Genomic DNA, 15,184 nt, shown 5'->3' with positions numbered 1-15,184 from the left:
AGCACAAAGCCTGTTATACCCTAGCAAATAAAGCAAACACGTACCTAAACAAGCACAAATGTCTTATCACAAACAGCATAGCTTGGGCTCAAGATTATGCATGATAGGAAATGTAATCAGTCTCATATATCTGTACGTCTGTACAATTTTGCGGCAAAACAAACTCGGCAGAGATTAAGGTTTAAGCGAATATACAAACACCCCTATGAAAACAAAAGATATCTTGTTCTAAACAAAGTGATGCTAAAACCACTTCCGCAATAATCCATGGGTACACAGTGTTTACCAAACTTGCTGTGTAAGGCTAAGTCATCAAGTAGCAGATTTATCGTCTATCAAAGCAGAGTAAATAATTACCTCTGGTCGCCTCGCTGTGGACAGAGTTTTGTTTAGGAGGAATGGCGGTGGTGTGGGTCATACCTCGCATTCTCGGGAGCCTGAGATGGTATAGGTGCAGGGTCCGGTCCCATTCACAAGCACATCCATGGCCTCAGAGTTGGTGGGCTTGTAGTCCACATAGTACTCCTGCAGTGGGGAGCTCAGGGTGCGCTCCGTCTCTCTAGCTTTCTTGCGGCGTTTGCGGGCTGCTGCCGAATGCTCCTGCAGCTGCTTGACGCTACTGGGATAGCGCTTCCAAGACACGTAGATTACCAACAGGATCATCGCGACAGATAGAAAAAGGGCAACGCTTCCAGCCACAATCTTATGGAAGGAAACAGGCTCCAAGTCTTGCTCTGGAGGAAGTGCCACAGGAGGGGTAACAGCTGACAATGTGGGACCCCTGATAGACCCTTCTCCTCTCTTTCCAGAACCAGTAGGGGAAGCCAGAATGGCTGGGCGGCGTTCAGTCTGCACAGGGACTCTGGATGGGGTTGGAGGAATACTCACAGTGAGCGTTGTCGCTGCGTTTGATTGACAAACAGCAAAAGCTTCAACAGCATCCATCACTTTCTCTCCCTGGGCTTTCTTGGGGGAGGCGCAGATCATGGTGGTCTCCTTTGCCCCTCTGAACTTTCTGAGCCAGCCCACCAGAGGACAGATGGCAGGGCCACAGTCCCATACATTCCCAGCTAAGCTTATCGTAGTCAAAGAGATCCAGGCATCAACCACCTCCTGGGAGACATTGGTAAGCTTGTTGGAGTCCAGATTGAGGGTCTGCAGGTTGGGTAGGCATTGGTACACTACAGCATCAACTTCCATCAGGTCATTTCCAGACAGATCCAGTTTCTGGATGGAGGCCCAGGTCCAGGTTAGGCCCTGGTTCATTGAGCGAATGCGATTCCACTGCAGGTAAAGTGCCCGCAGATTGTAGAGGCGAGGGAAGTGAGAAAAATTGATCTTTGAGAACTGGTTATGCTCCAGATGCAGCTCAGTGAGCTTGACTAGGCCTGAAAATGCATTCCGAGTGATACTGCGCAGGCGGTTGTAACCCAAATCCAGGAACTCAAGATTTCTGCAATCTTGGAACAGACGTACTGGGACGGTTTTTAGAGAGTTTGAGCGTATGTGAAGGCTGAGAAGCTTCCGTAGGCCCTGGAACTGCCCAGGCTGCAAAGCTTGCAGTTTGTTGTACGACAGGTCCAGATTACGCAAATTGGGGACAGGGTGGAATGTGGTGTTGTGGAGCGACGTGATCTTGTTGGAACTCAGGATCAGCTCTTTGAGCCTGCGGACCCCCTGAAAGGCCATTACATCCACAGAGGCAATGTAATTGTGGTCCAAGTAGAGCCAGATGAGGTGGTTGAGGCCTACAAACTGGCCTGCACGAAGACTGGCGAGGCTGTTGTACCGTAGAGACAGGCCTTCACAGCCTCCGGAGAGGTTCTTGGGGACATCGCGAAAGGCGCTTGACTCACAGTAGACAATTTTTCCATCACAGCGACAGCTCTTGGGGCATGGGCGCTCACTCAAAGATGGATTTGCTGCCAGCCACACCTGCATCAGGAGTTGGACCACTAGCCAGCGACGCCGCAGAGCAGAGCCTATAGGGAGGGGAAGGGGGAGAGGAAAATGGCAAAGGAGAAAAAAAGGTAAGCAGATGAGTTTATTACAAAAAGTCTAATGAGGCATTTATACGTTTTCGGGCTGTCAATCGATTAAAATATTTAATCGCAATTAATCACATGATTGTCCATAGTTAGTCACAATGACTCGCAAATGAATCGCACATTTTTTATCTGTTCAAAATGTACTTTAACAGGGAGATTTGTCAAGTATTTATTACTCTTATAAAAAAGTAAGTGGGAGTGGAAATATATGCTTGCCTTATGCAAACCCATTTTCATTCACATATCTTGAGGTGAGAGGTCAAGGGACCCCTTTGAAAATGGCCATAGCTTATTTTTCCTTGTGTTGAGTATTGGAAAATGATGGTGTCCACCAACCGATGGTTCTTTGTTTCTTAAGATAAAATTACAATATATTTATACACACCCAGGCCTGACTTATTGCCCACGAAAAAGATGAGGCCCAGCAAACTTGGCAGTTTTGCTTACAACTTCTGAAGAGGTATCCTGAGGCAAGCATCAAGTAGTTGTGCTTCTACATTTGGATGGGTTTCTTTTTTATTATCAAGTAACAATACTGCTGCAAAAAGTGAGCTCTTTTTGTCTTTTTGGCTTATATTCAGTGTAATGATTAATGTGTGTGCATCTGAATGGGAAGGGCACAAAGTCCTTTGCCAAAAGCATAAAAAAGCTAAGAAAAGTCACGAAACAACATAACATTGAGTTGTGAAAGTCAAGACAATTATAAATAACTGCTAACTTTTAACCGTATGTACATCACACATACGTCAGCAAACAGACACATAATGACACATAGCTTTTGTTTCATACATCATACTCAAATTATAATTAGTATTATTGGTAGTACATTTAGTTTATATTTGTACCGCTCACATTCAGTTAACTTCTGTACAGTCACGCTTTAGTTATGTCTTATGTCCTTCTGACTTCTATTTCTTTGAGTTACCAGTGCTGATGGCGTCACTGCTGTTTACTGATACAGGAGGGATGTCTTGTCAGGCCGGAACAAAAAATGTTCTCCCTAAAGCAGGTCTCTTAATTACAGGAAGTGACCAAATCAGAATGTACCAAGTGGGGCCACATTATGGGGGGATTGGGATTTCTATTTTGGAGATTTTAGTTAATTTCTTCAGACTATTAGTTTGTTTGTGCTTTTATTTTTGTGTTAAGTGCTAACATGTTTAAACAGATAGACTGAATGTGCTGTATTGTTTTATTTGTAATTTAGTTGGTAGTGATTGTCTTTGTGTTACCCTTTGTTTGGTCTGATCAGCCTTTATTGAGTTCATCGTTCGGTCAGTTTAGTGTCTTCAGTTGTATTCCATTTACGTAGCCTGAGTTTTGTCCTGTTTAGTTGACCTATTTTTATGAGCTCAGAACTTTGTTACATATATTTTTATTATTTTTTTGCTTAATTTTGGGATAAATAGAATCAACAAATTCACCTGGCTGCTCATGCCTGCCAGCTCGGCTCCTCATACGAGAGGAAGGAAGACTTTTCCATATCCTGATGCCAGAACTTAAAAACGAGGTCAACTCCTCAGGGCCACTCTTCAGGATTTTTTTTTTTTTTTATTTAAAAAATGGTTGTCCTTTCTGAGATCTCTCCTACTATTGCAGTAGTTAAGACTCATATTTCTCTTTTCAGAGATCAGGTCTTTCCTATACCTGTATTCCTCCACCTTACATGCCAGGTCCCTTCTCCTTGCTTATATCAAAAGCTTTCATATTCATCCATCAAGTGTCCAGAAATATGCCCTTTCAGTTTCAGATTTCCAGGCTCCATTGTTTTCCTTATTCCGTATTGTAAACTCCCTACCTCCACTCAACTGTCACAGCAATGTTGTAATTCATCCCGTAAAATGTTCTGTCCAGTTCCAAGGTTGTCACATACATTGTTAACCCCCCACACTGACGCATGTTTACCATCCCTACAACACAACTATGACGCACATGTCTAGTCTTATCACATCTTACATTTGAGGAGAATTTGCTTTACAGTAAGTCTCCAACCTACAGTGTCTGCAGCTATATATATTTCTACAACACTCCAGGGTGCAACTTCTATGTAGGTTGTAGCAAAGGAAGAGTTTTCTAATAAAGAGGCACATTTCCTTAATTAGTCTGAAAAACCTCTTGTGTGATAGTGAATGATGTTACTCAACACCCCCGAAGTCTCCCAAACCATGTGAAATATTAAATCTATAGATTAAAGTGGCAGTAGGCAGAATGTTTTTGGCATCATTGGGCAACAATTCCATAATAACCTTTCAGCATATTGTAATTCAAATGTTCTAAGAAACATTGAAAACTTCTGCACCTCCTCTTGGCTCTGTTTTCAGGCTTTAAAAAATCTAGCCCGTGACGGGAGACTTTGGCAAAGGTCATTTCAGGCTGGAGGCAGCTGTCAATCACTTGCGAACTGCGATCAAGCGGTCAAACTAGGCAGCGCTGATCAAATATGAATTAATATTCTGTTACTGTAATGCCTGTTTCTTCAGTAAAATGTTTTCAGAAACATCTTGTCGTGTACTTTTTAGCTGTAAAATGAGAAAGTTTGCTCCGGCTGGTGGGCGAGGCTTGGTATTTCCGCGGCCGGGTCACAAACTTTATCATTTTGCAGCTAAACAGTACACTAAAATATGTTTCTGAAAGCATTTTACACAATAAATTGGCATTACAGTAACAGAATATTGATTCACATTAAATCAATGCTGCTTAGTTTGACAGTTTGATCGGAGTTTGCGAGTGATTGACAGCTGCTCAGAGACGGCAGGCTCCAGCTTGGATCTGATTGGTTGTTTTGCTCCGGTCTGTGAAATCTTGCAGATGTCATTAAGAGCACTGAAGGACAGGCATATGATTTTTTTCAGATTACCTGTCTCATGCACTACTGTCAGGATATAGTGATCGTTTTATAAAAAATAACTTTTCTTAATCATATTTGCTCCAATCTTGACTATTGCTGCTGTAGGAGATGAAAGGACGCAAGATTCAGCAAATGCATTGCTTATTTTTCACATACATTTGAATATTTCCAGAACAGATGCTATGCATATCCAATTTAAAAAAAAAATTGAAACCAGAGGACAAATGACAGCCCGGTTAGTTTCAAGTAAATAAATCATATAATTATGTAATTTCTTATACAGCCTGTTTTTCTGGTGAATCGTATTGTTAGATGTCTAGCGGGTTGACCGAACGGACAGCAGCCTGCCTGAAACCAATTTGTTCCACATGGCAGTGACAACAATTTTATCAAGAGCACAGCATGACTTGTGGCTCAACATTACCTAATGACTGTGATTTTATAAATAACTTTAGACTCTTGAGACTCACTTGTAAATGCAATTGAATGTAAGCTTTTATTGCTTAATTTTAAGTTAGTAGATCATTTGACACTCTTTTGTTGTCATTAAATGGGACAATTCAAATGTTTTTATCACAAAAAATGTTTTTATATTCAGATGTAAAGCAAAGTCCACATTGTGTGGACTCGTTACCGCAAATAACATGGTTTTAGCTGTTTCGATTGATGTCATTTCGCTCTGCATGTTTACAATGAATACACGCTGACAACCCAAAGCAAAGCAACTTGCAATTTGCTCAATCATATCTTTATCTGTATTTGTATTCAGTCATTCCATAAGCCATCATTGCACCAATGGCAGAAGCTGATAAGTCATGAAAGGCAGCCTGTACAGAGCAAATTAACATTCAAGAGCTGCTGGTTGTGTATACAATCCCGGAGGCGTTTTAAATTCAGACTCCAGCCATTTCATGTATAACCAAACCAAAGCAGTGCAGGTTCAGCATGAATCATCGATTCTGCTTTCCACGGGTTCGGATGAAAAATCACTATAAACCCTATGGAATTACACAACTCATCTCTGAAAACAAACTACCTGAATGCCAAAATGTGTCTGTGGAGAATTACTACATGTGTATGATGTAAATTTACTTAAAGCTAGGGCTGGTAATCTTCTTCTAAAACATGTTTTGTTTTATTTGTTGTATTCTCATTACATCCCGACAGCAATCAATAAATCCAATGCTCTGACAAAAAAAAGAAAGAAAAACAAATCTGGTATCTGTGGCTGTCTCAGGGCTGACTTTGGAGGGAGGTCTGTTGGTTTCTGACTTGGAAACTTTCTTGCTAGGTTTAGGGACTTTTGGAGCTAGTGCTTTTCATTGGAAAACAAATGCATACAGCATGGGGCAAATGGCAAAACAGGGCTGGGTTTTTCGGTTGGATAATTTTTTGGTCTTATAGTTGTGTAATGGGCCATAGTTGATCCGTGATCTGTACGGATCCCCCCACGGTTCGGCATGCATGTGAACCGCGGATTAATCACACAATTTAACCATCATAGTGTGAAATTAAGTTTTACTGACAATCGTTAGTGGACGATGTTCAGTAAAAATATGCAATCGGGAGATCAGTATTAATGCTTTTTAGCCGCTGATCCCTGATAAGGTTACGCCGGGAACAACAAATCTGTGTTGAAATTGGCAGGAGAGCTAGTAACGTTGGCAGCACTGGATCAGCTAACGTACGGAGGTTCCATTGAGTTATATTGTAGTGTGTTCAGGCGCTATTCAGTAAAAATATTTGGTGAAGGTAAATTCTAACACAATCTTGAAAATGTAGTTTTTGATTATAAACTTGACTAAATCCAGTTGTTTGAAGAAGATAAAAATAGATAATAGAGAGGAAATTATGACCTGTTTAACTTACTAACACTACCTCTAAGCAGCTTATAAAACATCATTAGAACTACTAATGCTACTAAATAGTTTTTCATCAATAAAAGTACAATCTTTTACTTCCTAATCATTTAAATTGTGTTTTCTGTATGCAAATAACCACTATAGGTAACTATAACTAAGTAAAATGATAACATTTAAATCTAAAAATATTTAAATGAAAAAAACAACAACAAAAACAATCTGTATCAGCCAATATGGATCATTAACGATCTGCAATCTGTATCTACGGCAACAAAACATGATCAGGGCATCTCTAAAAGATATATTTGCTCCCTTTTTTTTGCTGATCCGATCTGTGACTCAAAACCATGTTACGATCCGAACCGTAGCTTTACTTTTTATTTTTGTATTCATTATGTATATTTTTTTTTTGCGGGGGTGGGGGCTAGATGCTCTGCGTCAAATACAATTTGAAAAATGAAGAACATTGGTCAGTAGCTTACTTGTGATATCACTCCTTGTTCTGAGGTGAGACAGAGTTGTTTCCATTAAAATCGTTCCCCTTTACAGAGCCACTAATGACGTGTCATTAAGATACATTGATTTCCCCTTGAGGAAGTGGTATAGGGGGGGATTCACTATTTATATGTGTTTCTCAAGGCAATATCATCAAGTATGGACTTTATTACCATAATCGCAGTGAGATAAGATTGATATGTCAGGATAGAAGCAGCCCATACTTTAATTAGGTTACAAAATGTATGATGTTGGCAGGCGCCATGATGAATTCACCAATGAATTTGTTATGTGTATATGCGTTACATTGATGAGGAGCTTGAATATCCAGTGCAGTTGACGCAATACACATGATTTAAATTTTCTAGTGTTTTTCGGAATCATTGCAGGATTTGTCGGAAATAATTCCCTGACATAGAGTGGCTGAGAGGCATCATAGAGCATATGCTATCTAACATAGCCATTTCACTCCTTGCCAAGCATCTGCTGATCCCATATGGGTATTGTATGTGTGTGCGTCTAAGAGTGCGACTGAGAGAGAGCGACACACACTTACTGTTTGTTTTCAGTGGAATCTTTCATCATTCCTTACAGATGGAGGGAGCCACGGAACTGCACAGATAATTTGTGCTGGCTATTGATTATACCAGAAGATACATCAATCATGTTTCTTCATCTTGGATCCCACGATTGTGATATGTTCACATAAAATGTTGCCGAGACAAAGACAATGATCACAAGATGCAGTATTTCTGTGTGCAGCCAATTTGTTTGTTTCTTTCCCTCAGGTTTCAGAGTGTAACTTTAACTAATTTGCCAACAACATTGTGCCTCAAAGGCTCACAATAGAGAAACAGGTAGAAACAGCAGAAGGATACCGATATAGAACAATGCCCATGTGTAATGTTCCATGCGCGTTTAAAGCAATTTTAATAGACTGGGGAACAGAATGTGTGGGCTGTTAAACATGAATGCATGCTTTCTAAATTTTGTGTTTGACTCGCACATCCCAGGAGGCTGTGGAAACAGACCCCTATTGTTTTTATTTCCCATGTGCATAATAGGCTTGCTTTATTAGAAGTGACTCCGCCATCTCTTTCAGATTGAGCCTGCCTCACAAGACACCCCTATCCCCCTTACTGACACTGCATGTGGTTTAATGAGCGCTCCGTGTGCTAATGCCTCTGTAAGCCATCTCCTTCCCTAGTACTCCTCTAATCTTATTCACGAAGGAGCACAAGTCACCCTCTGAGTTGTCACTCGTGGGGTTTTGTGTCTCCATTACTTCTTACCTGATGTACCTTTCGCCATTACTGTTCTTACACCGTATCTACTTAGACGAACAATTTCTCCCTCATTCTGTTCTCTGTCCTGTTGAAACTATGCTAGTTATCCATGCCCTTGAACCCTGCAGCCATCAGGATGTTTTTATAATGTGAAATCTATTCTTTATGCATGTCCTCAAAACCATCCTCTCAGCCCTTTTCACTTCCCTTGTTGATTTCCATTTTCACCCTCCGACGTCTTTCTCGCTTGCTTTCAGATCCAACTTTTAGGATGAACATTTGTCTTGCTTTCTTTTTTTTTATGTCAACACCTGTGATTCTCTTTTTTATTTGTCTCCCTCCACCGTCATCTGTCTAAATCTAAAAAGAATGGACAATGGAGCTAAAGTTTGTCTAAAGGCATGTGCACAATGCTTAGTTATAGCAGACAGCCCTGCTGTCCTCAGCACAGGAAGATTGCTGTTTTCTGCCTCTCAACCCTAACACATAGAGAGAGTAAGTGCACTTTACTGCTGACCTAAAATAAAACCAAATGTAGCTTAATAACTTGGCAAATGGACTCGCTAACTGGTGCACTTTGAGTGCACACAAGTGGCTCATTGCTATCTGCTGCCTGTCATTGACAAAACTGCTACCAGCCCCAGCCTTGACTGCACATAAAGGCTGGACAGCAGCCGAAACACATAGGGAAGGACGTCCCCGGACCAGCCTAAGCCATCCTATTAGTCTCCAATTATCTTTGAGATGATAGCAAGGCCTGCCAAGTTAGACCCATTTCAACAGTGGTTGGGAAACATTGTGTCCTAGTGTGCCCGTCAAATATTTGTAGCACTGATTAGGTAGAATGTAGAAAAACCCTGCAGGGAGTAGTGTCATGAATACTGTTCACACAAAAACTCACACGCACACACACACACACACACATACACACATAGAAATGAGGACTGTCAATTGATTAAAATATTTAATCTTATTAATCTTTTCTCAATACTATTTGATTAATCACATGATTGTCTATGATTAATCGCAAATTAAATTTAGTATCTGTTCAAAATGTACCTTAAAGGGAGATTTGTCAAATATTTAATACTCTTATCAACCTGGGAGTGGGCAAATATGTTTGCTTTATGCAACTGCATTTATATTTGTATTATTGGAAATCAATTAACGACACAAAACAATGACAAATATTGTCCAGAAACCCTCACAGGTACTGCATTTAGCATAACAAATATGGTCAAATCATAACATGGCAAACTCAAGCTAAACAGGCAACAACAGCTGTCAGTGTTTCAGTGTGCTGACTAGACTATGACTTGCCCAAAACTGCATGTGATTATCATAAAGTGGTCATGTCTGTAAAGGGGAGACTCATGGGTACCCATAGAACCCATTTTCACTCACATATCTTGAGGTCAGAGGTCAAGAGACCCCTTTGAATATGGCCATGATAGTTTTCCTCGCCAAAATTCAAGGCAAGTTTGGAGCGTTATTTAGCCTCCTTTGGGACAAGCTATTATGACATGGCTGGTACCGATATATTGATTGAAAGATTGATTACGTTAATGTGTTGAAGAAATTAGTTGCGTTAAACAGATTTGCGTTAACGCGTTATTATCGCATTAACTTCGACAGCCCCAATAGAAATATATACTGTATCTGACCAATCAGCCTTCACCCTGCAGTGTACTGCAATGTCTCTCGCCCTATCAGAACTCTGCTCTGAGCTCAGTACTTTTCACTACCATAGCTGTAGTCCTGTTTCCATTCAATTGTTAAGCAAACTTTTAAAATGACTTAAAAAAAGAAATGTGAATTAGGTGCGTTTCCATCAACTGCTTTAGAGCGAATAAACTTGGCTACAGCATAGTTTGATCGGAAGTGGCGCTATTGGCTGCACATGGCTGTAATTCACCATTAAACAGAGCAGAAGAAGAGGTGGCGAACTGGAAACAAAACAAGTCGCCTTGTCCATCTACAAGAGAAAAATAGAGAGAGGTCTCCAGGGATTTGTTTAAATTTGGCAAGTTTTAATTGTTCTTTCATGCCATGTAGTATTGACCATGTTTCATGCTGTCTTTCATTGTCTATCAGTGTTCTTGTGTAACCAAGATTGGACGATATGGAAACCAAATTGATCACCCAGCCCTAACACAATCCTATTTTGAGAAGAAAGGGTAAATGTAACCAGGAGACAGCTTTCCTCATGTTCATCATTACTTCTGAGAGAAACATCGCTGATGGAAATTCTATTCCAGGGCTCAATACAAACTTGGTTGTAACCTCATATGTCACTGTAAAGGTTGTGCTTTGTTTCTCCTACCATGTCATCCTATGATAGCTTTGATACCAAGCAAAAAGACAGCCGCCTGGTCAAGTTGACCCCTTGAATCCACAGTGATGTGATTGTGTTCGTCACTGGCCAACACAGTCCTGACAAAAGGGCGCAGAAACACAAAATACACATATACAGTAGCTCTGAAAGTAGAAGTACGTTATATTGTGTGCGTTGGGCAGAGGGCTCTTTTTTTTCATTGTGAGGACCACATTTGAGTTTTAGATCTTGAGAGTGAGAATTTTTTTTGGAAAGTGAACTCCACACATCCTCAAAGAGAGCTGTTTTTTTGGTTTACGGTTATAATTAGGTTAATGTCAGAGTGGGAGATTGGAAATTTACTAAGTTAGTGAGCTTCCTCACGGATATAAAAAGTATAAACATGTACTCTTAACCTAACAGACTGAACTATAATGAAAGGTTGAGTGTATAGGATCTAGCAGCATCTAGCGTTGAGGTGAGGAGATTGCAACCAACTGAAGCCGCTCCCGTGTGCCAAGCGTTTTGGAGAGCTATGGTGGTCGATGTGGAAACGCGAATACTCCCATCTAGAGCCATTTGGAGCCGAGCCAGTGTGTAGAGTGTGTGTATGTATGTGGGAAGTGAATGGTGAAGCAAGAGAGAGAGAGCAGCGGCGACGGGAGCGAGTAACGTTAATGACTCCAGCCCAAGCGGGAAAAGTTAACATAGTCTAGTTTGTCCTTTCTGGGCTACTGTAGAAACATAGCGGTGCATCATGGCGGACTCCGTGGAGAGAGGACCCGCTCCTTATGTAGATATAAACTACATTTTAAGGTAACAAAAACACAACGATTCTTATTATCAGGTGATTATACACTAAAAAAAACATACTAATTCATATTATGTTCCATTTCTGCCAACAGATCCCCTAAATGCTAAACACTGGTCCTCTAAGCTCACCATGTGGTCTGCAATGTCCTACTTACTCCATGCAAAATGTTGCCTTGTGGAGAAATTAGAAAAATAAATATATATAAATATGTATTATGATATCTTTATTTGCCTAACATTGAGATTAAAATTAGATTAGAATATATTCATACACAAGTGTTACTGGCGAAACTTTCCAGGCTTTACTCAGCTTGTAGCACAATGCATCCAGCCCCTATCACCCTGAAGCAGGTATATTAATGAACGCTGGATCCCAAGTGCCTCACAAGCCATTGATTTTTTCTTTCAAAATAAGCAAATGTAAATAACAAATGCCTCCATATTGCCCTCGAAGGGCCTGTTGATCCCCTTCCTTGACCTGCTTCGCCATGGCATTTCAACAATGCAGCCTGTTGGATGCTGTAGTGCCGGCAGAATGTCATCTGTTACTGTGAACTCTCGGAGCCAATACAGCACTGATTTTAATTCGAACAAAGTAGCATTGCATCTGCTTTATTTCGTATTATGCAGACAGCGTGTGAAATGTCATTTGGGTCATCTTAAAGCTCTGCTGCTGCATCATTGGCTGTGGCTTCTTTTTTTACAGTCCCTGCTCTTTTTTCTGCAAAGCAGATCTCTAATGATATGCTCCATGAAACATAAGTGCATTGCATGCTGTTAATGAACAGCATCGCAGTCAGCCAACACTGGCGGATAACTGAGACTACAGCGCCACATAATCGTGAAATAATTGTGGGCAACAGCATGAAGCTATATGGTTGACAAAAGTTACGCTTTGGCGTCTGGTTTTGTGCACCCGGGGGGATGAATATGTCTGTAAAAACCGTGTGTGCACCTGCATGTGAGATCAAAATCACTGCACCTCAAGTATGCAGCAGGGTTTTCTGACATGATATTGAATTAAGAAGCGGGCCCATAAACTAGACCTATATGATTAACAGTATATGGTTGCTTTGCAGTAGACATAAATTACATCTGAGCTCCCACGGCCCATACTGTATGGGCTTTTCTGTGCTGTTGTAGCTTATATTGATGTGGTGCAGTAACCCACCGTGGGTCGATATATCATGCGGCCTCGCAATTAATGGCACAGCACCACCAGTGAACTTGGCCATCTGTATACCAGTTAAGAGTGGCTGGGGGAGATTATAGGCTATACACCCCCAGACAATAATATCAGACCAAGAGGATGCAAAAAGGTCGAGAACAAGCACAAGTTATTTTAAAATTTTGAGGAAAAGGGGAAAAATAATATAAAAAAAACATCTAACAGTGAAATACCAAGACAAGTGTCAAAGGGAATCAGAACCAGGCAAAATGGGTTAATTCTCATCATATATGACTGAGAATAAGATGGGGAAAACACGTGCACGCGCAGACACAGAAGTACCATCATGCATTGCTGAAGGAGTGTGGTATTGACACCACACACACACACATACAGAGAAAGAGAGACACACACACACACACACACACAGTGTATTGATAGATGGACGCACAGTTTTTTATGCTCGATTTTGGAGAGTCCCTCCTGATAGCAGGTGCAGAACACGACGGCTTCTTTCTTGAATGAGAATCAGTCTGCTAAGCAAAACGTGCACGACCCCGGTGCATGCATGCCTTCCTTCCTTCAGAACCACAAGAGTTTTTGGGGAGGCGTTATAGCAAAAACCGGACAATGGGCAATTCGTGCGTATACCGGATTAAGCGCAATGAATGATTATGCAGGGCCACGCTTTATAAAGTTGACTGGCTTCCAACATTTATCCGTGATTAGCATTTCAGTCCATGCCAATGAGAACGGCCACTCTAACTAGTCAAGGGGGAAAAAAAAAAAAAAAATGGATGGACTTCACTTATATAGACAGACAGGCTTTTTGTTGATTTGGAACCAAAATCTTTTAGCGCACAACGTTGTAAAATACAAAATTAAGTATCCTTATAGGCTCTAATAAGCCATATATACCGCCAAGAAATGGAGGAGAAAACACATTGCAGCTCTGCGACTATAACAGGCTATATACAGCACAGGCTTCATTCAGCCACATCTTCACACTAAGACACCAACAAATCCTTATTTATAAGAAGAAGACAACCATTTTTTGATCTGATTCAACCCATGGGTTCTGATCGGATCAGAAGAGACAAGGCGTCTCGTTTATTATAAGAAAGGAAGACAACGTTTTTTTTTTTTTTTAAAACAACACCACGCTATCTAAAAAGATGGTAACATTATAAAACAGAACTTACCCATATCCGCGTATCTGTCAGCTCCAGCCTACAGGTTTTAATGGCTTCTAGTGCGCGACATCCGAGTCCGCATGACGCGCTCTCTCCACAGACAGACAGGTACCGTCCTAATCCACTACAGCACCGGTCGGTCGGTCTCTCTCCGCGCAGCCGCCGACTCCAGAGCGCACCTTGCCCTTATGCTCTCCTCTCCAGGACCTGGATGGATTGCGCTATCCGATCCGGTTTTAGTTCTGCATCTAGAACCGGAATGTCATATATACTTCCAACTCCAGATTATAAAAAAAGGGTAAAGAAAATCCGGTTTCAGAACTCCCTATCCATGTCTTCACAGCTGGGAGAATCGTTTTTTTTTTCAAGTTGCAGCCAAAAAGAGTACTGCAGTAGGCGCAGACAATAACGCAGCCACATCCAAGTGATTCATGTCAGTGTTAACATGGAGATCCAGAAAAAATCCTTGCGTAAAACTTCACAAATACGTTGGCATGGTGCAAAAAAAACAATTTTTCCAAAAGGAGTCCTTAGATTCCTCACCACGGCGTCTTTATTCCGGAGGATGCTGCTCAGTGTGCTCCGCGCACAGAGAGAGGAAAGTACCGGTCTGGTTATCCACAAGTCTGTGTGTGAAACGCCGTCAACGTCGACGCGGAACAATCAAACATCCAAAAAATATCCACCTTTTTTTTTAGTCCAAATCCTCCTTTCAGCCTCACTGCTAATGCTGCTGCAGCTGCTCGGTAGGAAACGCAGCATGACGCTGTTTGTTAATCACGTCTGCATGTCAAAAGAAGGCAACTTTTGTCAGGCAGAATCGGAATGCCCTCTTCTGGTGAGACTGCGACCCGTGAACTTGTCCAAGAGGGGGGTGCGTCGTGAGTTAAACTGCTCGGGTGGCACGATTTTTTAAAAAGAGGAAGGTTTGCTGCCAGAGATATGTATCATCTCATCACATGTGGAACCGAAACCAGATATTACAAGAGAGCCCTTTCATTCTAACAGCTTCATTATTTGCTTCCATGTGTTCTTAAATACATGTTTCCACAAGTCAGTGTGTGGATGTAAGACATGCATTTGTTGAATTTAAAGGTCCCATATTATAAAAAGGTGAGATGTTCATGTTTGTTTATTATAAAGCAGGCTTAAATCCT

At 41.2% G+C, this 15,184-nt stretch overlaps 1 protein-coding gene across 2 annotated transcripts in view; it reads right to left on the bottom strand.

Moving 5' to 3' along the window:
• LOC141757397 (leucine-rich repeat transmembrane neuronal protein 4) overlaps positions 1-14,979 on the bottom strand; it is a 129,435-nt gene extending 114,456 nt beyond the window's left edge. Inside the window, exons 1-2 of one of the 2 annotated variants that reach the window (XR_012591636.1) lie at positions 14,037-14,979; positions 358-1,982 (exon numbers count right to left, since the gene is read on the bottom strand). Coding sequence is in view for 1 of the 2 variants with exons in the window: in XM_074617853.1 (XP_074473954.1) it covers positions 421-1,982; positions 14,037-14,040 (1,566 nt within the window). In the remaining variant the exon portion in view is untranslated. The remainder of the gene's footprint in view (positions 1-357; positions 1,983-14,036) is intronic. The other variant, XM_074617853.1, reaches the window with a different exon arrangement.
• Between the last annotated feature and the right edge of the window lie 205 nt (positions 14,980-15,184).

The sequence above is a fragment of the Sebastes fasciatus genome, chromosome 19 (genome assembly GCF_043250625.1).
Source record: "Sebastes fasciatus isolate fSebFas1 chromosome 19, fSebFas1.pri, whole genome shotgun sequence".
In the NCBI taxonomy this organism is placed as follows: domain Eukaryota; kingdom Metazoa; phylum Chordata; class Actinopteri; order Perciformes; family Sebastidae; genus Sebastes; species Sebastes fasciatus.
Note: the sequence above shows the minus strand (reverse complement) of the source record. Positions and strands in the feature narration are given on the sequence as shown.